Source organism: Leptonychotes weddellii, chromosome 4 (assembly GCF_054177405.1).
Source record: "Leptonychotes weddellii isolate Sample4059 chromosome 4, ASM5417740v2, whole genome shotgun sequence".
Lineage (NCBI taxonomy): Eukaryota > Metazoa > Chordata > Mammalia > Carnivora > Phocidae > Leptonychotes > Leptonychotes weddellii.
The window spans coordinates 126900693-126928655 of record NC_138372.1 but is presented as its reverse complement, the minus strand read 5'-3'; the positions used below and the strand labels follow the sequence as shown (position 1 = coordinate 126928655).

At 37.2% G+C, this 27963-nt stretch overlaps 1 protein-coding gene across 4 annotated transcripts in view; it reads right to left on the bottom strand.

The window, feature by feature from the left end:
* Positions 1-27963, bottom strand: part of WWP1 (WW domain containing E3 ubiquitin protein ligase 1) — a 113193-nt gene that overhangs the window by 35868 nt on the left and 49362 nt on the right. For 3 of the 4 annotated variants that reach the window (XM_081816208.1, XM_081816207.1, XM_081816209.1), the window contains 5 exons: positions 20655-20792; positions 20494-20560; positions 16453-16637; positions 7341-7674; positions 1203-1298 (listed from right to left, as the gene is read on the bottom strand). In XM_081816208.1, coding sequence (XP_081672334.1) covers positions 1203-1298; positions 7341-7674; positions 16453-16637; positions 20494-20560; positions 20655-20792 — 820 coding nt within the window. The remainder of the gene's footprint in view (positions 1-1202; positions 1299-7340; positions 7675-16452; positions 16638-20493; positions 20561-20654; positions 20793-27963) is intronic. The other variant, XM_081816210.1, reaches the window with a different exon arrangement.

Genomic DNA, 27963 nt, shown 5'->3' with positions numbered 1-27963 from the left:
TCTTGAATTTTCTGGACTTGGACCGTGTTTTATATTGGTGGACTTTAAGTTACATCTGGAAGGACAGATACTCTTGAGTGTGTAGCAAAGACAATAAGGAAAATATTGCAGGTACAGGCAGAGTGGGGTTTTTTTGGTATGTACGTATGTATGTATGTATGTATTTATTTAAAAGATTTTGTTTATTTATTTGAGAGAGAGAGACCACAAACAGAGGAGGAGGGGCAAAGGGAGAAGCAGGCTCCCCATGAGCAGGGAGCCCAATGCGGGGCTCAATCCCAGGACCCCAGGATCATGACCTGAGCCGAAGGCAGATGCCTAACTGACTGAGCCACCCAAGTGCCCCTCAAATAGAGTGTTTGAGAAGAATATAAATAATAGGGACGCCTGGCTCAGTCAGTTAAGCGTCTGCCTTCGGCTCAGGTCATGATCCTGGGGTCCTGGGATGGAGCCCCACATCGGGCTCCCTACTCAGTGGGGAGCCTGCTTCTCCCTCTACCTGCTGCTCCCCCTGCCTGTGCCCTCTCTCATGTGCTCTCTTTCTGGCAAATAAATAAATAAAAATAAAATCTTAAAAAGTAGACAAATAATATAATTCAACTAGCTATCAGCACTATAATATGTATAAAGAGTTATGAAAGATAAGAACACAAAGGAAAAGGAAGATCTGTTTGTGAATGACTGTGAATGACAGCCTAACAGCATGAATTTATTTAGCCGGTAATAGAAATATTTTTATTCATTTAAGACCCTCTATAATTTTAGCCATAATGTAATACAATTTTACTTATAGTAATCTTTTAGTTCATAACTTTGAACCACTCTCACATCTCTTATATCATTAAATCCCATGTAACATAGCTTAGACCACTATCTTTGGAGAACCATACATATGAATTTTCCTAAATAGGCCTTTCATTCCTTAAAAACCAATGATAAGCACTACAATTGGACCAAAATTCCTTAACTACTCTCAGTAACTCATGCCAGTGTTTGACAATCTCTTGAGGAAGCCCCTTCAGACTAACTGTAGAAGAGATATGATATAACAAATCTCATTTACTGAAATTATTTTTCACAGAAGTAAATGAAGGAAATATAACATGCACAATGAAAGAATCATTTTATGTTGTAATAAGTAAGTTTAAGAAATCAGATGTATGATAAAACACAACTGGAGATGCATAAAGATGCCACATTACCCTGGAGGTAAAGGTTGCGGCCTCTCCCATGTGGTCGTTCGAGTGTTATGATCCACGTAATAAGTTCTACCATGAGGATCTTTTCTCTGTTCCCACCTTTAATAAAAATGCAAAAACAAAAATAAAAGATAACTAAGACAATCTGAAAAATCATTCCTTCTTATAATCAGGAAAATTACCGATAAGTCTTACTTTAAAAGATTATATATACACACACATATAAAGTTTCTTTTCCCAATTATTAGTGCCTTTTAAGTTCTTAATTATTCCCTTTCTATTAACAGTATCAGAAACTCAATAAAATAGTTAACAAAGGAGGATAAAGTAGTACCTAAAGTTTTAAAAAGTTACTAATTTATAGAATTTATCATCAGAAAATTTATTATCAGAAATGTATCATCAGAAAAGACAAATCAAGGGACGCCTGGGCAGCTCAGTCGGTTAAGCAGCTGCCTTCCGCTCAGGTCATGATCTCAGGGTCCTGGGATTGAGCCCTGCATCGGGCTCCCTGCTCAGCAGGGAGTCTGCTGCTCCTTCTCCCTCTGCCCTTCCCCCTGCTCGTGCTCTCTCTTTCAAATAAATAAATAAAATCTTAAAAAAAAAAAAAAAAAAGACAAGTTTAATCAAAAGTAGAGGAACTTTCAGCCTAATATCACACTCAAGGCACAAAATGTTAATGAGGTAATATTCACTTTTGCCTGCAATTTCAAAAATACATATCTAAAAGATTTTAGCAGAAACTGCATTTAAAAAGTGTATGTGGTGACACTGCTCCACAAAAATTCTTCGATATGCATACAGTGTCTTCTTTTTGTATACAACTATCTCCTTCTTGTTTCTGGTAAAACTCCTGAGTTTTTGGACATCCCAATTTCATCTTTTTCTGTTCCATCTCAAAGATTCTCAATCTCTTATTTTCCCCACTCTTATTTTCTCCTCTGTGATTCCTGTTTCTTCCTCTCCATTCTTTCTGTAATATGGTATAGAAGAAAAATGTTAAATATAAAATATAAAAACCTGCTTTTTTCTGAGTTTAACATTCTTGTTTTCAATTGAAAGTAAAATAAATGGAAGTATTTTTCTCTCTCTTAAACCCCGGGAACCAATTTAATTTGATTCCTCTTGGCCTTTAATTATTAAACTCTTTTTTTTTTTTTAAGAGTTATTTATTTTAGAGAGAGAAAGAGAGCGGAGTGGGAGGTGGGGCAGAAAGAGAGGGAGAGAGAATCTCAAGCAGAGCACAGAGCCTAACACAGGGCTCGATCTCATGACCTTGAGATCATGACCTGAGCCAAACCTAAGAGTCAGACACTCAACCCACTGAGCCACTCAGGCACCCCTAAATTATTTTCTTACACAATGATTATACATATTAAAGCTATTCCCTAAGCAAGGTGTACACATATACACATACTTACTTAAAAAAGACATGTAAAAAAATTAAAAGTTTACTTAAGCTGCATCCAATAAACACAAGTCACAAAATGCTTCAGAAGTAACTATGAACAATAAAAATGCCCAAGTTCACAACTGACTCAGGATCATTTAAGTTGTTAACTTATCTATTAAAAAAGTACTGGGCGCCTGGGTGGCTCAGTTGGTTAAGCGACTGCCTTCGGCTCAGGTCATGATCCTGGAGTCCCGGGATCGAGTCCCACATCGGGCTCCCTGCTCAGCAGGGAGTCTGCTTCTCCCTCTGACCCTCCCCCCTCTCATGCTCTCTCTATCTCATTCTCTCTCTCAAATAAATAAATAAAATCTTTAAAAAAAAAAAAAAGTACTATTGCTCTCTTCCTTTTTGTGGCCTTCACTGAAGCACCAGTAGCCAAAATGAAGTTCAATCCCTTTGTGAATTCTGACCACAGCACACTTGAGTAAGTAAATATGGAAGGATTTGGTGAAATATATTACAATAAAATAACTGAATTAAGTTACTGATTGAATAACTAGCGGTTTCAAACTTGGATAATGGGACAGATAGTAAGACTTGCCTTCTCATAAACCACAAAGAACAGTTACCTCATTCTCTCCTGTACTGCTAACCTCTGTGTCCACAGACTCCTCCTCATTAGAAGCTGACTACCCTTTAAAGTCTCTCCCATTTAAACAAACAAACTTTAAAGTCTCTCCCATTTTATAAAACAAAAACTAACCCTCAGTTCTCCATTTCTTCCTGCGCATTTCCACCAACCAAACATTCCTTTCTCTGTGTGTTCACAGGTAAAAAGCTTTACATACCAGCTCTCTTTAAATGTTTTCTACACACTTCTACCCCTCCCATTCACTCCATTACACAGCACTCTGAATACAGCTCTATTTCCCAGAAACTGCTTTGTCAAAGGTCAACAATAAATAATCTGTTGTTAAATTCAATTAGTGCCTTTCAGTTCTTATCTTACTTAAATTTTTTAGCAGTTTTTGACCTTCTTAACCACTTCCTCAGAAGCATTTACAAGCCAGAGCCTTTGCCCAGTTGTTCATTCACTCAAAATCATTTAATTGGGCACTAATTCACTTATTTAACAAAATTTATTGAGTACCTGCTATATGGCAGGCATGGTTTTGGGTACGAGTACAGAAGTGGACAAAATAAAGCCCTTTCCAGTCCAGTGGAGAGAAAACTGACAAGACACAAATATATGTCACATGGTGATTTAAGTGTTACAAAGAAAAATAATACAAGTTATGCTGATTAGAAGAACCCGACTCAAAAAATTCATGCTGATCTCGTTTATACTTAGTTCTGTAACAGGGAAAACTAATCTAAAATCTATAGTGGAAAAAAATCACAACAGTGATTGACTGAAAAAGGTACTTAGAGAACTTTCTGGGATAATGGTAATATTCAATATTTTGACAGGGGTTTAGTCACCAATGTATGTGTTTGTCCAAATGCATCAAAATGGTATGTAAACTTTACCTAAAAAACTTTAAACAAATATTGAACTCTAGTTAATGATAGACAAGCTGAAGTACTGAAGGGCAAAATATACTGATGTCTACAACTTACTGAACTGCATTTAAAAGTTAGATGGATAGAGAGATGAAGAGACAGGAGATAAAGCAAACAGAATCTACTGGTAGATACCAGGGTGTTCACTGGCAAATTCTTTAAATTTTTCTGCATGTTTATAAAATTTCCTAGCAAAAATCTGGGGAAAAATAAGACAGGGTAAGGGGATGGGTGCAGAGGGGACTGAATTAAACAGGGGGAATCAGAAAAGGCCCCTGGAGTAAGGTAACATTTGAACAGAGACCTGAGTCCTGCAGATATCAGAGGAATAACATTCCACACACAAATCTGGGCAAATGCAAAGGTCTTTGGGTGAGATAATGCTTGGCATAATACTCAAACATCATCTCCAGACTGGAATACTCTTCTCTCAGAACACTCGTAATTTCATTGGTAATTAGCTAAATAGCTGAGCAAGTTACAAAAGAGAGGAAACACAGGAACTAAGAAAGATTTTTGAGGAAAGAGAGAAGATGATGTAAATTTGAAAACCGCTAACTCAGACAAGTTACACAAAGAGAGTACTGCCTAAGCCAGAAGAATCAACCTTGGTTCCATTCTTCTTTTCTACTGCCTCCTCACAACTGATTACCAGGATACATGTTATCATCACCTTATGAGACTAGTGTCCACCTTAGTGCCGGCTATTTTAATTTTTCACCCGGATTAGAAGTTTCTAAGCTTTTCTTTTTTAAAGCACCTTTTTTTTTCTTCTTAAGATTTTATTTATTTATTTGAGAGACAGAGAGAGAAAGAGAGAAAGAGAGTGCGAGCAGGAGTGAGGAGGAGAGGGAGAGGGACAGACTCTAGGCTGAGCGCGGAGCCCGACGCTGGGTTCGATCCCAGGACCCTGAGATCATGACCTGAGCCAAAACCAAGAGTCGGACACTTAACCAACTGAGCCACCCAGGTACCCCTGCTTCCGAACTTTTTTGATGACAGTTCACAGAATAAGAAATATGTTTTAAATAAACATCTCTGTGTGTACTAGAATGCTATTTACCTACAGATTTTATACACACAAACCCGCACCAGAAAAATAAACTTTCTGGAAACAATGTTTACTCTCACTACAACTAACACTCTTCAGTATTTTCTGTTCTGGTCTATACTGACTTACTTCAATTATGTGTTCAAATGCTGGTCATAATCTGCTAATGGGGTGCAACCTGCAACTTGAAAATCACTTATGTAGGTTACTACAAAAGTCTCCTAACACAAAGATCACATATGGTGGCTACAGCCATGCTGAAGCATTTATTTGGCCCCCACAGAATTAAGTTTATGTGCTTATTATCATTTTAAATCATAATGCCTGCTTCTCTCATTTATAAACCATCCTGGCTGCCATCCTAACTTGTCTCCTTGACTCCTAAAATCTGTCTATACCACTGCTAGAATGAATGACCTAACTAAAATGTAAACAGGACAATGCCACAACCCTGCTTAAAATTCATTAATGTTTATTCATGGTTTTCAGGAAAATACTCCCACACTCTTAGAAAAAGTATACAAAATTCTTCATAGGACTGTTTACTCTTTAGTACTACATATGTCACTTCCTCAAATGCTGAACTCAAGCTGTAACAAAATACTATTTCCTGAATTCTACTTATACATTTTTATGGATGCCAGAGATCTGAACATGCAGTTGGCTCTACTGAGAATGAGCCTTTCACTACTGGAGCCTACATTATTGCTCTGCTAAGTCCTAACCCTCTGTCAGAAATGCACTTAAGGGTCATCTCTTTCAGAAAGTATTCTTTGATCTCAATAGTGTAGGCTACTCTCCTGAAAGATCTCTGTATATGTTCCCACCCACAACCTGCTAAACTGAGGTCTAGCCCAGCTTTAACTATGCGGTATAGTTGCTGCTTACTTACCTTTACCCTCCCATCAGACCAAGAGGTTCTTAACAGCTTCTTAGATATACGTGTCCCAGTGGCAGACACATGAAACTAGGATAAGTGACTAAGCTGCCAAAGACCGAAAACGAAGGGACAAAGAGATTTTTGAGAGAGAAGGGAAGATACTGTAAGGTCTGAAATGCTGGCAGGAAACAAGTGGGGATTTCCAGAAGTAGCTGAAAATAAGCTCAGAAAAAGGTCTGGCCCGGACAAACAGATTTGATAGTTACAGTGACGGGAGAGCATGAGCACCAAGAGAGGAAGAAGAACATGCGAGCAGAGGAACAAAGGCTAAAAAAGGCTGAAACCACTATTAGGCAGTGGGCAAATCAGATGAGGCAGCAAACAGCACTGAGAAAAACAGTTCAGAAAATAAGACAGGGCTATGAACACAATGACTGCGATGAGAAACCGAGGGCAGAAGACCTCTAGCAGTGCAGTTTCCACAGCTCCGAGAGGAGCCCTGCTAACTGCTGCGAGCTGTGCAGGGAAGCGCTGCGTCCGTATGTCTATCGCTGCACCATCAAACTGCACCACATATATGTGTACAAGTCTGAGCCACTGGAAATAAACTTTTTGAAGTCCAAGACAATGAATGATTAACTCATATTAGTATCATCAAAGCCAAGTAAAGAGTCAAAAAAACCTGTTAAGTAAATCTGGGAGAGATGACCAAATGGAATACACATATAGAGTAACTCTTTAAAGGAAATCTTAGGAAGCTGAATGTTTTCAACGGGAAAATTTAAAGGGAACTAAGAATTATTAAGCAGCAACAAAAACCTGAATTTTTAACAGAGGTAATCAGCAGAGTTAGGTGACCTTCCCAGCACTCAGTGCTAACTGAGAAAAAGGATGGCCACATTGGGGCCTGGGGAGCAGACCATAAAGGAAGCTAGAGAACTGAAGTAATTATATAGTGTTATGATCATTCTTCTCTAGAAGTAAAAATAAACCAAGAATCAAATCAAGTGTGTCTTGCAAATTAACACTAGGTTTTTTCTTTTCCCTTCATACTGCACATACTTCATTAGTTAACTGTCCTCAGTTTTAAAAAGTACTTGGTTTGTGGCAAATGAATTATATCAATCAGATTCTGACTTCGATTTCAAATTACTAAACAATGGAAAAATTTTATATACACACTCAACAGTCATATTATTAAAAAGTTGCTATTCAAATGTAAGTCAAACTTCTAAAGCAATATATTTAACATACCCTGATGGCAAAGTTTCTGTGTTGGTATTTCCAGACTGTTGCCGTACAGGTTCCGCACACCCATCTGGCTGTCTTAATTTGGCTGCCTCAGTAGCAGAATTATTTCCAGAATTAGAGGCAGCAGGGTCTAAAGTACTTCTAGCTTCAGATCCAAATGCTGCACTGTTAGAAAGAATACATTCATTGTTTTCTGAGGAAGTCAGTATTTCTTGTGGAGGATCTTCAACAGTAGTAGTAGCGCAATTTGAAGACAAGGCGGTTTCTTCAGGTCCTGTTGCAGTACCCGTGGTGGAAGCATTATTGGTTGGTGCAGATGAGGATGATTCTCCATTAACTGAAAAGAGAAAAATCAGTAAGACGAACTGTCAAGGAATGATAAAGCCAACAACTCACCAGTTATACTTATTTAGTTCCTAATCCACCCTGAGTAATGTATCAGGTACTGATGAAAATAATGTTTTCTCTTGCTTACATTTTACAGATGAACATATAAATAATAAAAATTTAAGAATACAGTTGACCCTGGAACAACACAGGTTTGAGCTATGCGGGTCCACATATATGCAGATTTTCTTCAAGAAATACAGTACAAACCTTTACGAGTTTCTTTAACATTTTCTCTATCTTACTGTACTGTAATACAGTATATAATAGATATACAAAATAAGTGTTGACTGTTTATATTACTGGTAAGGCTTGAGGGTCAACAACAGGCTATTAGTAGTTAAATCTGTGGGGGGACTCCAAAGTTATACAAAGACTTTCAAATGGCAGGGGTTGGGGGTGGGGTGATGTTGGTGTTCCAAACCCCTTGTTGCTCAAGGGTCAACTGTGTGTATACACACACTAATAACCTTAACTTAAGGAAAAGAGAAACCAGCATGAGTATAACATGTTTTTCCTCCAAATGATCAATTCTGAAAGTCTGCATGGTTTATATAAAAACTTTAAATGATCCCTTTCAATCTCCCTTTTCATATGCAAATGGTAGTAATATCAAAAGGGTAGCTAATATCAAAAATGCCAATGGGGCAGATAAACAGTGGCATTAATTTAGTACTACAGGGGACTGCCAAAAAGATCCAGAAATTTATTCTACATTTTCTGAAGAAATGATTCAGTACTGGGATCCACTAATACCATTTTCTTAATGTTCATTTTAAATGTGATTGATGAATTTCAATTATGTGTCACTATTAAAGTGAGCCAAATTAAAACTACAAACAGATTATTAACCAAAACCAAAGAAAATGCCACATAAAATTCTAATTGAAATGAGGGAGGGAGACCTAATAAAGAGTAATGGAATCATCAGGTAGATTTTTAAAGAAAGAAAAAGATTTAAATAGTGGAAAGGAAATGTACTATTAAAGGAATCAAACTATAATTACAAAAAAAACAAGAGAATGAATTAAGTTCTGTCCAAATATGGGGGAGAGAATGGCTTGGAGGAAAAAAAAATACAAGAATTAAAATATTTACAGTTACCCTCTATCAAACACTGTTAGATAACACCGAGAAATGAAAAGAGAATGTGCACAGAGAGACTAAATTCTGGTGTCCTCTATATGATGCTCACTTAAAGAATTATCTCATTTAATATTTACTCTTCAACAGTGCAGAAATTAATTTCCAAAAATGGAAAAGCTTAGCAGCAGTATTTTCAAAGCAAAATAACACTAATTGGGAAAAGAGGAATAATTGAGAAAAGATAATCCAGACCAAGAAGAAACAGTCATTAACCTTTATGCATGCTAAAACACAGCACACAAAACACAAACCGTGAGAAACAAAGGAAGAAAATGAAATATTAAATAGCACCATTCAGTTGTTCAAGGCAGAAACTTCTCTTCTACAATAATTCAACAGCAAGTGCTCGCAGCTCTTCCTCCATCTGTACCACTACCTCCTGGTCCATCATTTCTTGCTTTCAATACTGGCAACAGCCTCCGCATTTTAGTCAGCCTGCTTTTTCTCTCGTCCAACTACAACCCATTCTCCAAATGACAGCCCAAAGAAATCTTTTTCAAAACATGTAACTGATCTTTTCACTCCCCTAATTAAACACACCAGTGAATTCCTACGACTACCAGAATAAATTCCAAACTTTAACCACGGCCTATACTAAAGACTACATTAATCTCCACAGCTACCCTTGATTTCTCATAATGGCCTTTCTTCTGTTCCTTGAATAGAACAAACTCCTTCCCACTTCAGAGATGTGCACTTGTGGTTCCCATGGTCTTGGAATTTCTCATGACTGGCTTCTCCTCATCATTTCGAGTACATGCTCAATTACACCTTCAGAAACCACTTGAGGCAGTGCTTCAGTACCCTATTTAATGCTGTTCCTGCCACACCCTAACCTGTTTAGGTTCTCATGTTCTGAAATCATTTTATGTATTTGTTTTTATTTCTTTTCATTAAGTTCGGAGTGTGAAAGCTTTGTCAGACTTGTTCACTCTTGTATTCCCCAACTGTTACAAAATGCCTGGCATATGAAAACAGTATTTGTTGAATCAATAAATTAAAAACAAATCACAGAGGAAGAAATGAACTGAACATACCTCCCTCAAAACTATGCAGATTAAAGAGTGTTAGTAGAAATATTAGTTAAGCACATGAAGAATTTAATAACACAATATATCTGACTTAAATTATAGTTAGTTTCTTACATACATATTCCATCCAAACACTCTAAAAATTTTTAGAAAACCTGACATGTCAAAGACCAAAGGAAAATCCCCAATTATACAATAAGGAGGCCACATTCTAACTACAATAAAACTAGAAACAAGCAGGGTGCCTGGGTGGCTCAGTCAGTTGGGCATCTGCTTTGGCTCAGGTCATGATCCCAGGGAACTGGGACTGAGTCCCATATCGGGCTCCCTGCTCAGTGGAGAGCCTGCTTCTCCCTCTGCCTGCCAGCACCCCCTGCTTGTGCTCGCTCTCTGACAAGAAAAAACAAAAACTAGAAGCAAAGCAATACAAAATACAACTTACTAAAATGTTTACTGAAAGTCTGACATAATCTGCTAAACACTTTTTAAGGGTTATTTTATTTGGTCTTCAAAGAACAATGCTGAGACAGATACCAGCATTATTCCCATTTTACCAGTGAGAAAACTGATACTTTTATGTCCCTAAAAATGATAGTTCTCCCCCAATCCACAATCAATTTGCTTACAAGATAAACTAAATACTAAGTTAAAGAGGAAATAATAATGAAATTATAAACTTTAGGGAAATTAATGGCAATGAAAACAACTGTATCAAATGCTACTGGACAAAGCCAAAGACGTATCCAAGGATATAAGGAAGAATGGCAATAAATGAGCTTAACAGTCAATTCCAGAGCCAGGCAGGAAAAATGGTAGAAGGAATTAAAAGAACAGTAAAACAGATTAGAATTTCCTAATTTACCTGAGAAGAATCCGTTGAGATCTTGTTGGAACTATAGATCTCAGTTCCCATTCTAGACTTAATGAATTTCTAGGGGAAATCTCTAAGGAAGGGTCTGGGAATCTGTATTTTTAACAAATGCTTCAGATGAATTCTTACCGGTAAATTTGGAGAAGCCATTAAGTATACCTTTCTGAGTTTTATAAAGAAAAACATACATGAATAACACTAGGAATGTCATGAACCACTTTATATCAGTAAGTCTCAAATATATTAACTATGGGGTACCTGGCTGGCTCAGTTCCTAGAGCATGTGACTCTTGAGCCCCACTTTGAGTGTGAACATTACTTTAAAAAGAAAAAAATCTTAAAAAAAAAAAAAAGCTAAGCTCTGAAATATATTAACTAAGTTAACAGAAAGACAAATTGAAAAGACATCATGGGGCACCGGGCTGGCTCAGTCAGTGGGACATGCGACTCTTGATCTCAGGGTTGTGAGTTTGAGCCCCACGTTGGGTGTTGAGATTACTTAAAAATAAAATCTTTAAAAAGAAAATAAAAAAGACTCATCACAGTAGAATGAAAAAGGTGATGAAATATCTAATATCATTCCACCAAAGAGCACAAGACTCACTTAAGTTTTCTGAGAAAATTCTATGAACCCTTCAATGAACAGATGACTCCCATGTTATTTAAAGTGGTATAGTACATTAGGGAAGAAAAAGAAAAATTGAGTTTCTTAATTTATTCTGTGAGGGTAATACAGCTCTAGAGTTGCAACTAAATAAATTAAAAGATAGTTCAGTATTAGGAAATTATGTTAGGAAATCAACTATGCTAACACATTAAAAAAAGCCTACTTTTTTAAAAAAAAAGCCTACTTTTTTAAAAAAAGACTTTTTTTTTTTTTAAAGATTTTATTTATTTGTTTATTTGACAGAGAGAGAGAGCACATATAGGCAGAGTGGTAGGCAGAGAGAGAGGGAGAAGCAGGCTCTCCGCTGAGCAGGGAGCCCGATGCGGGGCTCGATCCCAGGACCCTGGGATCATGACCTGAGCCGAAGGCAGGTGCTTAACCAACTGAGCCACCCAGGAGCCCCCATATGACTACTTTCAATACAAACAAAAAAGCATTCAATAAAACCCTGATAAAATACTTGATAAGAGGAATCAAGAGAAATTAGTAAATAATCTATATTATCCATCAGAAACCCAGAAACCCACAGTAAGCATCATATATTAACTTCAAGGCATTAGGAGAATTTCCATTAAGGTCAGGAACAAACTAAAATCAGAAACAAAACAAGGAAGATCACAATCACCACTCCAATACTGCTGATTACTTTGACAATGCATTAAGACAAGAAAGAAGTGAAAAATATTAGAAATAAAATGATGAAACTCATTCACAGAGAATAAGTTTATTTAAAACATTCACAAGAATCAACTGAAAAACTCTTAGTACCATTTGACCAAAACATTTTAACACAATGACCCTATGTAAGTTCAACATTAAAATTACACTCAAGACCTATCTAAACAAAACCAGAAAACAAATATACCACAGTAATGCAAAATGTTAGTAACAGGGGAAATTCTGAGTGGGCATATCTTTGATTGGAGAGATTATTATTGATATAGATCTGTGGTTCTCAACTGGGGACAAATTTGTCCCCCACTCTGAAGACATTTTAGCAATGTCTGGAGCTATGTTTGGTTGTCACAGCTAGGGGAAAGAGAGGATGTTAGTGGCATCTAATGGGTACAGGTCAGGAATGTACAATACATCAGACAGCTATCCACAACAAAGAATTATCTGGCCCAATAGTGCTTAAATTGAGAAACTCTGATGTGTATGTACCCAGCTGGCAAGCAGTGTCTTGCAAAACAAACATCTGTCTGTGGTACCTGCAAAATAAACATCTGTTAACAAATGATATAAGGATGAGTAAAAGGACAAACTACCAAAAAAGACAAAAGGGAAAGGGAAGGCAGAGAGAAAAAGAGAGGGAGGGAAGTCAGGATCATAGGCTCTTTGTTCAAGAATGTGGAGAATTTTATGTAAGCTAGTATTTAAAACGTGTGACAGGTAGGATAGAAGTTCATGCAAAGCATTTTCTTCTCTACAGATATAAGACCACACCCACTGACTTGGGTTGGTTTTTTTTTAAGTTTTTGTACATTTTTTTTAAAAGATTTTATTTATTTATTTATTTATTTATTTATTTATTTATTTATTTATTTAGAGAAAGAGTGCAAGCAGGGGGAGGGGCAGACGGAGAGGGAGGAGAAACCCAAGCAGCCCACAGGCTAAGTGCAGACCCTAAGGGTTAGATTCCAGGACCCTAAGACCATGACCAGAGCAGAAATCAAGAGTCGGATGCTCAACCGATGACTGAGCCACCCAGGTGCCACTCACTGGCTTGGTTTCTTAATGAATGTATCTCAATCCTTACTTTCAGCTGTTACGACACTTGGTTTACAAGACATATCTCCCTACTTTCATGTTTAATCCTTGAGAAGTTTCCCTTGTACGTTATGATATGTACCTCTCAAAGCACCATGCATTTGTCCTCACTATAACTGTTCAAATAAAGTAGAAAAAGGCAGAAATACTGGAGTATTTGAGTATCATTTTTACTCCTTTTTTTTTTTTTTTTAAGATTTTTATTTATTTATTTGAGACAGAGAGAATGAGAGAGACAGAGAGCACATGAGAGGGGGGAGGGTCAGAGGGAGAAGCAGGCTCCCTGCCGAGCAGGGAGCCTGATGCGGGACTCGATCCCGGGACTCCAGGATCATGACCTGAGCCGAAGGCAGTCGCTTAACCAACTGAGCCACCCAGGCGCCCTTTACTCCTTTTTAAAAGTGTGACGAAGAACTGCTTCTATATATGCACCTTAAGTTTCTTTAAAGTCAATTCACACAAGTGTTCGAGAGGGCCTTTGGTGATGGTGTGGTTCTGTATCTTGACTCCAGTGGCAACTACATGAAGCCAGACATGATAAAACCGCACAGAACTACATGCACACAAAATGCAAGTGTAACTGGTGAAATGTAGATTTTGTCAATGCCAATTTCCTGATTTTGATATTATATCATAGTTATACACTGCATGTTAACATTGGAGGAGGCTAGTGAATGGAACATGGGACCTCCCTCTACACTTCTTGGCAACTTTCTGTAATTATTTCAAAATAAAAAGCTATAAACAAAAGTTTTAACAAACTTGTGAAGTCAGTCAGTTCTGCCTGAAACTTACCATACTGAGCACTGATCTATTTTATTAATAAAAGAGTAATTACATATTAGAAAAAGTCATTTCACACTAGAAGTTTTGGGACAGTGGGAAGTGAAGAAGAAACAGTATTTTTCTTAAATACCTACCACCGCTAAAAGACTTTTGTAGATCTTTTAGATTATCTCATTTAACATTTGAAACAATCCTACCAGGTAGTTAATTATCATCCCCTTTTAATAAATGGAAGAGCTAAATTTTGAGGATATATAATTTGTCCAAGGTCACACAGTTAACACATTAAATGATAGAGCTGGGATTTGAACCTAGTCCTGTTAGAAGCCAAATCTAATCTTTTCAATCATGACTGCCTCCTCCTAGTTAGCTTAAAATAACTAATATTTACAGCAACTAAACTTATCAAATGGACCCTCTTAATCAAAACTCAAATGAACAGGAGGGAGAAAAAAATCCGCCCCCCCCCCGCAAAAGCCCTCTTGTATAATACTGTCTCTGGTAAAATGAAATCATTTGTCTTAAAACTCCTTAGCACAGGCCCACAATCCCTTATCTGAAAACCTTGGGCCAAGTGTGTTTCAGAATCTGTAAGTTTTCAGAACTTAGAAAATTAATATGGCACACATATTGTATATTACATAGTAAGTGAGCAGGTTTGGGGGCTACACGTTGTAATTTCACAATAATATTTCTGTGGCAAAATGGAGAGATAAAACACTAAGCATGATAAACTATGAATCCCTTCAAATCAGTTCTAGTCATTTTGCCATCAAAGGAGTTTACCAAAACATCCTTTTGGTTTTAAAGACTTTAGGACTCTGAATTGTAAGTAAGGGATTAAAACATGTAACATGTTATACACAGAATATGCACACTCCTACCCATACCCACACTCCAACATGAAAACTGATTTTAAAGTTCTTGATTAGAAAAAGGAATACCATTTTTGCACTAATGCCTTAAAGATTACCCCATTCCTTGAGAAGTACCTGAATTCATCCTCCTACTAAGGGATGACAGATCACACAAAAGACATTGGCAGAGTGGTTGCTACCAACAGAGGAGGTTCCGGAAGTCTTTGTAAACTGGCCAATAGAATGATGACAGATGGGACTGTTTTGTCAGATGCCACCAACAATTATCAGAGGAGGTGAAAACATAATCACTAATTGGGAAGAGGGATTATTTGAAGCCTATCATAGTATAAAAGATGAACGATACAACTTTGAGACACTATAAAAATCACACACATCAAAGTGAAGCAGAGGGCAGAGAGCTGAGAGAGCCAGATGTCAATTACAGCTCTTCTACTCCCTAGCTGTGATCTCTCTGTGCCTCAGTTCCTCCTGGGAAAAGGGGAAGATTTTAGTATCTATTTCAATTAGTTATGGTGAGAGTTAAATCAGTAAATAGACACATACTGTTTACTCTTTTTTTTTTTAAGATTTTATTTATTTGACAGAGAGAGACACAGCGAGAGAGGGAACACAAGCAGGGGCAGAGGGAGAGGGAGAAGCAGGCTTCCCATAGAGCAGGGAGCCCGATGCGGGGCTCGATCCCAGGACTCCGGGATCATGACCTGAGCTGAAGGCAGACGCTTAACGACTGAGCCACCCAGGCGCCCTGACATATACTGTTTAGACCATATATAGCACAAATGTTAGAGATTATGATTGTCCTATGTTTCCTAGCAGTTACTGTGAATGTTGTGGTAATCACTTACAATGGAGCTTTCAATTCTGGTTCCTTATGTGTTTTATTTTCTCCCTGAAATTTCGGGCAAGGATAAATGAGAGAACAATGTGGAAAGTGAATTTGTTCCCAATGGGAAGGACCTATAAAGTACCTGACAAGCTGTGGAGTATAAATAAGAGATCCTGCAATGGGGGGAGCCTCGGCAAGTCCTCCTCCCTTCATCAACATCTGAATATATCCAAACACTAAACCATGCAACTAACCAGTGGTCAATAGATACTTTCACCAATCTACTCAAACAGCTAAATATTTTAGGAAGAAAAGCTAACTTACCAAATTCCATAGTTCAAATGGAGGATGATGACAAGATTGAAACAGAGTGGTGATATAAGCCTTTCTGAAATGAGCATTCATCATTCTTATACTTTTCATGAATCAGGAGTGAACTTAATAAATAATTGGCCCTTTACCTAATTACTTCCAGAAATATTTGTAGCATAAAGCCTAAGAATCTATCATATAAGTACATGCTTAGTGAAATGTACTGTTACTTCTAAACTGAAAATATATTTGGAATACCCTCCTAAATAATCTAGAAAAATTCAAATTATTAGAAAATATTTCAGGTATTGTGATCTTTAGATTCCTATCACAGAACTAAAGATTAAGAAAGATTGTACAGTAAGAAGTGTAGCCATTGGTACATAACGTTTAATTTAGTTTTCATTTAAACAATGAGTCATAAATCACCATGCTTACCAGTGTCACTGGCAGGCTCAGATGTGAGTGGTTTTGGAGCTGGTGTATTTTTGGGTCTGGCAGCAACCTGAGACGGAGATGAAGGTGTGTTGTCTCCATTAACTACATACGAAGAGCATGAGTTTTGAACTAGAGTGCTTGTGGGTGCATGATTATCTATTCCATTAGTACCTTCAACAGCCAACCTAAAAAAAAAAAAAAAAAAAAAGATGCTTTCTTTAATAAGTAAAATTAAGTAACTTTCATTCAGAATTGTCATAAGAAAGATTTACCAAATTCTTAATATTCAAACAAAGTGATAGGTAGAAAGAGTAATGAACAAATGATACAGCATGCTTTTATGACATTAAAGTTTAAATTACTTTCAGTTCCAAGTATCCACACTGGCAGATAACTGTACACTCAGATACACAAATACACTAAATCAAAATGAATTCAGTCCCTCAGAGTAATGATCAAGTCATACATTTTAAATATTTAAGAATAATCTTTATTTTAAAATGCTCTAAAAGTATTTTCAAAAAGCTTATGGAACTTTAAAAAATCAATTCCAACCTATTGTAATTTTATTGAATACTGGAAAATAAGCTGAAAAAGGTCTTCAAATATTTATTACAAATTACAATGTACTGGCACTAAAGTAATGAGTACATGATAATCAGAAAAGCTAAGTATTATATTGCAGAGTTAAAAGAATTTATAGTACATATATGAACTGCAAATAAATAAATAAATCTACAACTACAAAACCAAACATTTTTATTTTATTTATTTTTTTAAAGATTTTATTTATTTATTTGACAGAGAGAGACACAGCGAGAGAGGGAACATAAGCAGGGGGAGTGGGAGAGGGAGAAGCAGGCTTCCTGCGGAGCAGGGAGCCCGATGTGAGGTTCGATCCCAGGACTCTGGGATCATGACCTGAGCCGAAGGCAGACGCTTAACGACTGAGCCACCCAGGCGCCCCTAAAACCAAACATTTTAAATCTTATTGGCAGTGGATAGGGAGGGAGTTGGGCAGTATCACGTAAGTTAACAGTTTTTCCAAATACACAAGCTACCCTATATGTGCTCTCCACAAAGCAGCCTTAATGTTTTTAAAAATATGTAAATCAGGGGTGCGTGGATGGCTCAGTTGGTTAACTGTCTGCCTTTAGCTCAGGTCATGGTCCCGGGGCCCTGGGATCGAGCCCCGCATTGGGCTCCCTGCTCTGTGGTGAGCCTGCTTCTCCCTCTCCCTGTGCTTGCTCACTCTCTCTCCCTCTGTCAAATAAATAAAATCTTTTTTTTTTTTTTCATTTATTTGACAGAGAGAGAAACAGCGAGGGAGGGAACACAAGCAGGGGGAGTGGGAGAGGGAGAAGCAGGCTTCCCGCTGAGCAGGGAGCCCGATGCGGGGCTCGATCCCAGGACCCTGGGATCATGACCTGAGCCAAAGGCAGACGCTTAACGACTGAGCCACCCACGCGCCCCAAATAAATAAAATCTTAAAAAAATAAATAAAAATAAATAAATATAAAAATCAGATCATGTCCCTGAGCCCTGCCCATCTATCTCAAATCTATTTCTCTCCAAGTTCCTCCTTGCTCACCTTGCAGCAGATATACTACATATCAATTTTATTGAGTATGAAAACATGCTGTAAAGTCTTCAAATGTTTATTATAAATTATTATATACAGGCAGTAATATTATAATGATTACAGGATTATCAAAAAAAGGTTAAATACTATATTCTAGAGTTGGATGAATTTGTAGAGCGTAAATTAACTAAAAATAAACTCAAGGTCTTTGCACTTGCTATGTCCTCTACCTAGAATAATGCTCTCCTGTCAGAACTCTGCATGGATAGTACATTTTTGGCTTTTTAATTGTAGCTCAAATGGCACTTCTTCAGAGATGATTCCCCTGACATCTCTCTTTAAAACAGGCTCCCTTCCATTCCTGTCACCTTGTCCTATTTCAATGACTTCATACATCTTAGCACTATCTCCAATTAGTTAATTTATTTCTTCACTTGTTTATGATCTACCTTTATCCCACCAGAATGCAATTTCACAGGAACAGGGCCAAATAGTATTCTTAGTGCTTGCACTAGTGTCTGGCACCAAACAGGCATGTAATAAGTATCTGATGAAAAATGAATAAATTAATGAATGCCACTTTCCCTTCCTTTGTCACCTGTATATTTGGAACGAGATGTCTTCAGGAAATTTGGACACGTGAAGTCTGAAGGAAGCTCCCAAGTGATTCTTCTGATCTGCATAGCCCTCCCCAGCCACTCAGCAAGAATCAGTGATCCAGAAGTCTAAGTAAAAGAACTCATTTGAAGTTCTTCTGATGCTGTAGATCTAATCTTTCATTCAAAATGTCTTACTAGGGTGCCTGGGTGGCTCAGTTGGTTAAGCAACTGCCTTCAGCTCAGGTCATGATCCGGGAGTCCCAGGATCGAGTCCTGCATCGGGCTCCCTGCTCAGTGGGGAGTCTGCTTCTCCCTCTGATCATCCCGCCTCTCGTGCTCTCTCTCACTCTCTCTCAAATAAATAAATAAAATCTTTAAAAAAGAAAAAAGTCTTACTATATGCAGTAAACAACATTAGGTTTCAGATTGGTGGTAATTCAAGCTCCTTTACCCATCTAAAATTGTATTTCAAAAATTATAAAAACAGATGTGATTACAGATATATATATACCCACACACAAAATATTTTAATCTACTCAATTGTTGTACCCTTTTAATTCTTAATTTTCTCATATGGACACTAAGTAAATATATTTATTTAAGCCAAATATATATTCAGAAGATATATTTATCTGTTCAAGTGCTCTGTAAGAATCAGTTAATGTCAATTTAGGAATAATGATGTTAGTATTAATAGAAGGAACACTTTGTCATACTCCAGTATGGTTTTTTTTTTAAGTATTCTTTTCTTTTTTTTTTTTTTTTAAAGATTTTATTTATTTTACACAGAGAGAGAGAGAGAGAGCATAAGCAAGGGGAGAGGGAGAAGCAGACTCCCCACTGAGCAGGGAGCCCGATGCGGGACTCGATGCCAGGAAACTGGGATCATGACCTGAGCCCAAGGCAGACGCCTAACTGACTGAGCCACTCAGGCACCCTATTTAATTTTTTAAAAGATTTTATTTATTTATTTGTCAGAGAGAGAGAGAGCACAAGCATGGGGTATGGCAGGCAGAGGGAGAAGCGGGCTCCCTGCTGAGCAAGGAGCCCGATGCGGAACTTGATCCTAGGACCCTGGGATCATGACCTGAGCTGAAGGTAGACACTTAACTGACTGAGCCACCCAGGCATCCCCAAAAAGCTTTTATTAACTGTCATCAAATGTGAATGCTAGGGAGTTTCTGAGATGGCAGGGTGATTTCCGGGGAAAGACTATAATCTGTGGAGCATGTATCTTATAGTGATCTACTACAGGAAGTTCCCCATTCAGATAGCAAAAAGATACCCATTTTCCCACCTTATCTGAGTCTACCTATTTACTGATAAAAATATGCCTAAATGCAGATTCTAAGAAGCCATTTCCAATAAAAAAGAATGAAGACTGACACATGCTACAACACAGATGAACCTTATGCTAAGTAAAAACAGCTAGTAATAGAGGGTGACATATTGTATGATTCTATTCCTAAGAAATGGCCAGAACAGTCAAAGCCACTGGGATGGAAAATAAATTAGTGGCTGCCAGGAGCTAGGGGGAGAGAGGAATGAGAAGAGACAGCTCATGAGTAGAGTCTCTTTTGAGGGTGATGAGAATTTCTGAAATTAGATAGTGGTGATGGTTATACCAAAATCTACTGAAATATTTATTTTAAAAGGGTAAACCTTTTGGTATGTGTATTATATCTCAATGAAGTTGTTATTTCTTTAAAAACTACTTTTATAAGAATTCAAACAAATGACAAGGTTAGACAGAAACTTTTAAATTCTATGGCAAACTCTAAACTAAGGTTAAAATGTAAAGCTTTATATATGGAAAATGTTACATTACCTTGCCACAAATACTAAAATAAAATATTCTACCTGGAGGTTGGTCTTGTTGAAGGGTCTCCATTTTCATGTAAGGCATCACCATTTTGCTGTATTTCTACTGAACAACAAGAAAGAAAGAAAGCAGGTTTTTATACACTTCTTCCTGGGTTTTTTTCCCTTTCAAATTTTAAAAACACATAAAGTTATCTTACTGGTTGGAGATGAGCTGCAGTTTGTTAGATTTTCTTGCTCAATCACCAGCCCATCAAGCACAACTGTTAATTCACCAGTTTGCACTATGCCATTCTTGTTTTCCAAAGAAAGTTTTAATTGTTCTTTCACTCTTTCCACTAGGAAAAAAAAAACAAAACTTAAGTTAAAAGCTTTTGCCACATACAAAATTATGTGTTAGAAATCAAAACTACACATCAAGAATTACTCTAGTTCAGTATTTCATGGCTACATGTGGAAAGAATTATTTGCACTTTTATCAGTAGACCCTTTTATACATCAGGCTCACTCCCTTTCACGCCAAGTTGAAAAACTCCTTGCCCCTCACCCATGCTTACATTGTCATCTTTAATTGCTCCTCTGCACTGTATAAAGCACAGAGAACATATAAATACACTCAGATAATAAACACAACAATTACCTAAACTTGCTCCTCAGCCCATAAGACTTGTGGTTAAGGCAAAATTTCTGCATGGGAGTCAGGTGGTCTGGTTACTGATTCCAGCTCTGGAGCTAACTGTTGTACTTTAAGTAGTCCAACTATATAAAGCCTCAGTTCCAGTCTTATAAAATGGAGATAATAAAGGCATCAAACTAAAAAGGGCTGTCAAAAGGCCCAAATGCAAAACTACACAGAAAGTTCTTAGCACCACGCTTGACACACATTAAGCACTCAATAAATGGTAAGTACTAAGATAAGAGTTTATTATTTCTTTTTCATAGAAGACCAAATATTTCCTTCCTGTTATTAGGATATGTAGTTCTTACTTAAACTCAAGGTCATTTTGCTTTGACTTCTATCCCACAGAAATATAATAAGTTTTTAGTGATCCCTTTACTATCCAAAATGAAGCCAATTACTTCAGTCTGATATTCACTGGCTCTCTCTGCAGCTTTCAGAACCACAGAACATAGTTCTTCTTAGATTATGTCCTTTAGTCTTTCCTATATTTAACAAATTTGGGTGCCCCCCCCCATTTATCAACGTCCAGCATAAGCATACTAATTATCCAAATAAAGAAAAGACAAGGGGCGCCTGGTGGCTCAGTTGTTAAATGCCTGCCTTCGGCTCAGGTCATGATCCCAGGGTCCTGGGATCGAGCCCCACATCGGGCTGCAGAGCAGGAAGCCCTCTCCCACTACCCCTGCTTGGTGTTCCCTCTCTCTCTGTGTCTCTGTCAAATAAATAAATAAAATCTTAAAAAAAAAAAAAGAAAAGACAAAAAAAAATCTGGAACCACTATAATCACTGGACAGAAATTCTTTGCAAAAAATTTAAGAACCATATAATAAAAGAAGACCTTTTAGATTACCCACCCCAAACTTAATACCATCATAAACCTCATTTCCACTCCACATCACAAAAATACTAATAAAAACAATTAGAGACTAGGCAAAATACAAAAGTATGAAAAAAAAAACCCTACAAAAGCATAAATTTCAGCTTTACCTAGATTCTGATAATCTATATCTGAAGAAAACTACACTGACTACCATTCTGTTTCATTTTGTCATCACTCTCTATTTAAAGTATCTGGAATATGGAGATTTAGTTCTTGTTCCTAAAATATTTAGCTTGAGTAGATTCTTAAAGAATAACCTTTCCAAAATCCATTTAATGTAGGTTTATTGGTGGTAATTTCTCTCATTTTTTTAATCTGTGTATGTCTGCATTCTCATCTTCAAAAGATTTGTTGAGCACACTATTTTATATTGATGATAATCTCTCAACTCTTTGAGGATATTTTTCCCACTATCTTCTTCTGTTACTCCTAATTCTGCAATTCTAATTTATAAATCCATTCACATGATCTTTTTCTCTATAGCTGTTTTTTTGGTCTTTGGTGTCATGTATTTCACTTGATGAAAGCATGACTTTCTCTTTATCATATTGCTTGGGATATAATGGACCTAAGAATTTATTTTTCATCAGTATTCAAACACAGACATTAACTCTTAAAATATCTCTTCTACTCCATACTCTATTGCAGGGGTTAGCAAACTGTGGTTGCAGGCCAAATCTGGCCTCTTACCTGTTTTTGTGAATAGTTTTATTTGAACACAGTCATGTTCATTCATTTACATATCTTCTATGGCTGCTTTCCCACTACGATGGAAGAGCTGAATACGAATGATGAGACTATATAACCTGCAAAGCTTATTTACTATCTTGGCCATTTACAAGAAACATTTGCCAATCCCTGCTTACAATGGCTTCTTCTTATAATTTATAATCTTTGATGATGAGTTCATTCTCTGATATTAGACTAAGAGTAATCTTTGGGGTTTAGTACAGTCAGGGTGTGTTTCTAATTCTGTCAGTGGTTTGAGGGCACCCCCAAGAGTCTAGACTACAGGAGTCCTAGCTCAGCCCCCCATCTGGTTAGCCAAAAGCTCAGTATCCTGAAAACTGCTATGAGCATCATCCACTATTCTAATTCCAGTTTGTAAGATTTTCCTTGCCTTTATTTTTTATTTTTTTGGAAGAAGGGGGCAATGAAAACCACTTTGCCTCTTTGTGAAAATTGTTACTGTCACAAAAATGTGTTCTATCAGGGACATTCTGCTCTGCAGCAGGAGGTTGTTTACAGCATCTAGTCTTTCACAATTCTGAACATGGAAAATTGGGATATAACCTTTCTGAGTCATAAAATTGGGAGGACTATCACATAAATACTTCCCATCTACATGTGCATGTATGTACACTGGCAGGGGGAATGACAGTATTATTCTAACAGTATAAACAAACCAACTCAGACATATTCATCTATTCAGTATATAAATGCCTAATGTGTACCAGACACTATACTGAGAAAGCAGAATAAACACTGACCAGCCTAAAGTAAGCCTCCCTACCATTACCCCACTTATTTAACAGACTTATCCCCAGAATTTTTTGGGAGGTGGAGGGGACCTGACCTCCCCAACTAAACTGAAGTCTCCAAAAGAGCAGAAATAGTGTCTATCTAATTTAGTGATGTATCCTCAGTACCTGACAGAAGGTAGGTGCTTAATAAATGTTTAAAATAAGTTATTAAGATAGGACTGTCCTCAGGAAACTTATAATTTTACAACTTTTATCTGATTTTTCTTTCCTCTTAGACATTCTTTCTTAGTTTTAATAGGGCAACAGAACAATCTGAGCCTCTTTGAAGCTAGGTATGTGACTAGATGATTTATCCTTCTATTATCAATTTGTCAAAAAACATACACTCTTTCTTTCCCCACAGAAAATAAAATATCTTCAACAATCTTGTTTTTAAGGTGTTTCACATATTTAGATTTAACTCCAGTCATATTCTGAAGCCATTTTAAAAAACTGCTTGTACACTATATTATCTACTGCTAAGTAACAAATTATCCTAAAGTTTAGTCACTAAAAATAACAATAATCATTTATTACTGCTCAGTTTCTGTGGGCTAGAAATTTGAGAGGGGCTAGAAAATCCTCTTAAATAGTGGCTCATGTACACAGCTAACAAGCTGGTGCTGAGAGCTGAGAAGAGGCCTCAGCTCCTCTCCATTTAGGTGTTTCTACAGGGCTTCTTGAGTCCTCACAATGGTAACTTCTGAGCATATAATCCAAGAGACCAAGGCAAATGCTGAAATGTCTTTTATGACCAAGTCTTGGAGGTCCCATACCATTACTTCTCTATCGTATTCCGTCACAGACCATCTCTGAGTCAATGTGGGGCGGACCACACAAGGTGCAAACACCAGAAGGTAGGAATGCTTGGGGCAGTTTTTGAGGCTGGCCAACATACAGATATGTATGATTATAACAGAACTTTAGAAACAAAACAAACTTGTATTAGGTTACACGTTATAACAGTCCCAAGAATAACCAGGTGTTCGAAATCCCAGGTCTTTCCATTATATCACACTACGAGTCAACGTGCAATAACCCACAAAGTGTCCATCTCCTAGCATGTAACAAAATTAGTAAGAATTTAAAAAAGAAATTAAAAATAAAGTAATAAATGTGTAAGAAGAAAGTAGATAAATGAAATATAGGGACTGAAAAACATTCTCTGAGCATAAAAAAATGGAAGCTGGATAAACTTTAATGACAGAATAATCTTAAACTTCTATCAACCAAAACTAATAAAAAAGTGGCAAATGAATAACTGGGAGAAAAAAGAGCTCTTATAAATCAATGAGAAAACAAGGAACAACCAATAAAAAAATGTACAAAGAATATAAGACAGTCACAAATGATGAAATATGAATGATCAATAAATGTGGCTTTTTTAATTATTAAAGAAATGCTTTGATAAAAACAATCTTCATTTTTAAAATCTATTAGTATGGCAAATATTTACAAATGGGCGCTCTCATATGCTTCCTTGTGTGTACAAATTAGAGTCATGTTTCAGGAAGGCAATGAGACAGCTATGCACAGCCGGAGGCTTCAAACTGCTCATTCCCTCTGACCTAGTAATTTCAATCCTGAAAATCTTTCTAAAGAATAGAAATGCATTTATATCACTGGGTATGAGAATACTATTTGTTCAAAAGCTTGGTTTTAACATATTTTAGTCTGTGCTGATACTAAGTGAATTTAAAAAAAGAACTTAAGACTTAGCAAACTAAACAAATTAGTATTAGCTAAGTAATACTAAAGCAAGTTTTTAAATAAAATTAAATTTGACTTATGCTCTGTCCTCTGTCATAAATGACACATTTCTCAGCTGTGTTTCCCTACCATTTGATGTAAAGGGATAATTTTCAAATTATCTGATTACTGTAAATCACTTGGGACATAATTCAATTTAAAGTGAACTTAATGGATTTCAAAATGCTTTCCTCAACAAAAGCTAAGTTCTTGGTTCTACTAACACCATAAAAAAAACCAGTGTAATCCCCAGTGCTTGAGTGGCAGCCATCTGACTCTTCCCTCAGGTGTTTAAAGTAGCTCTGTTAGTCTCAAAATTGAAATACAAAATGAAGTTCTATATACACTCTGATGTGGGTATTAGCTATACACTCTTTCACTTTTCATGAATGGTGATAAAGATTCTCTCCTTAAACTCCAGTCAGGCTCCTCTGAGCCATCTTCTTGACTAGGCCTCAACCTTGGCCTATAAAAACTACAAATGCTCAGCAGTGGATCTCATCCACTACCTGCCCCCCCACATTAAAAAACCCAAACACACACTAACAGAGTTCTAACAACTCAAGGATGATCGCAGCCGCACTTAAAGTGTCTGCCTGACAAAATTCAGGGCTGCTAAAAAAAATTTAATGTTTGTTCCATCTACACCTGTGAGAGGACCCTGACTACTACCCTATCTTAGAGCATTTTCTAAAAAGGGCTTACAATGGTAAATATCCTTCCTCTCTCATTTTGAGATGTACAGTTGACCCTTGAACAATGCAGGGTTCAGGGGCACTGACTCCCAGTGCAGTTGAAAATCCCCCTGTAACTTTTGACTCCCCTCAAATTTAATTATTAATAGTCTACAGATAACCAGAAGCCTTACTAATAACAGAAACAGTCAGTGAACACATATTTAAAATGCTATATGTAGGGACGCCTGGGTGGCTCAGTTGGTTAAGCGGCTGCCTTCGGCCCGGGTCATGATCCCAGGGTCCTGGGATCAAGTCCCACATCGGGCTCCTTGCTCAGCAGGGAGCCTGCTTCTCCCTCTGTTTGTGCTCTCTCTGTCAAATAAATACAATCTTAAAATAAATAAATAAATAAAATGCTATATGTATTATATACTGTATTCTTACAATAAATTAAGCTAGAGAAAAGAAAAATGTAACTAAGAAAACCATAAAGAAGGGCGCCTGGGTGGCTCAGTTGTTAAGTGTCTGCCTTCAGCTTGGGTCATGATCCCAGGGTCCTGGGATCGAGACCCACACTGGGCTCCCTGCTCAGCGGGAAGCCTGCTCTCCCTCTCCCACTCCCCCTGCTTGGGTTCCCTCTCTCACTATATCTCTCTGTCAAATAAACAAATAAAATCTTAAAAATAAAAGAAAACCATAAAGAAGAGAAAATGTAGGGCGCCTGGGTGGCTCAGTTGGTTGAGCGACTGCCTTCGGCTCAGGTCATGATCCTGGAGTCCCAGGATCGAGTCCTGCATCGGGCTCCCTGCTCAGCGGGGAGTCTGCTTCTCCCTCTGACCCTCCTCCCTCTCATGCTCTCTGTCTCTCATTCTCTCTCTCGCAAATAAATAAAATCTTAAAAAAAAAAAGAAGAGAAAATGTATTTATGGTATTGTAGTGTAAAAAATTCAAAAAAATATAAGGGGACCTGCACCGTCCAAACCTGTGTTGTTCAAGGGTCAACTGTATATGTTATCTCCTATAACCTGGGAGTGTCTTTGTCAAGAACCTGAAAGCCACTCCTCAGAAATGTAATCATCCAGAAGGATAGGTCCTACGACTCACAGTCCACTTGGGAGAACAGAATTCTAACTAGCAGAAAAAACTGGCCTAATCACATTTATACCAATAAAACCTTTGTCATTTTTCACTTCCCTGACTCTACTTAGCTTCCACCCATACCCACCCACCTCTCTACTTCCTCATTCTCCCTTTGAAATGCCCAGTTACCTCTATACAAATACAAGTTGAGTTCAGATCAAGCTGGACCCTCTTCCTTATTGCAAGAGTATATTACTGATTAATCTGTCCTTACCATTTTAACTACTATCAGGTTTTATTTTTAATAATAGAAGGATTTTTCCTTTGCAGTTAAGAAATAGTGGGATTGAGAGATCTCAGATATCAGTATCCAAGGCTGAGGACATACCATTTATCTCTGCAGAGCCAATTAGATAACTTCCATAATTTAGAATGGCATTCAAGTGATCTGAAAACATAACTAAAGGTTGGAGTGCAAATGAGGGCTTAAGCCTGCATAACTTCTGAGACAATATATCTATCAGAGGATTGCATGAGCAAAAGCTATGGTCATTATCCAACTAGGTTATGACAAGAAAAAAAAAATGAAGGTTAAGGACTAGAAGGCTTGCTGGGATTTAAATGTGAAGAAATGAAAGAATTTCCCTAGTAAGCTGCTGTTGGATATTTTTGGGGAAAATATAAGATGATTTTAGGTTGGTTTAGTTGTGGGTTTTATTTATGGCTATAACAACTCATATTATACCACGAAGGCCAAAGAAGTAAGTATCTTCAAAATTGGGAGATATACCTATTCAAATGAATTAAGTCTCCACTCTTACCTCAAATATATCAGCAGAAGGGACAGAAAAACATGAATTTATGAGAAGAAAATGTCAGGGCCTTAAGTACAGGAAGAAATTAGTTTCATAAATTTGA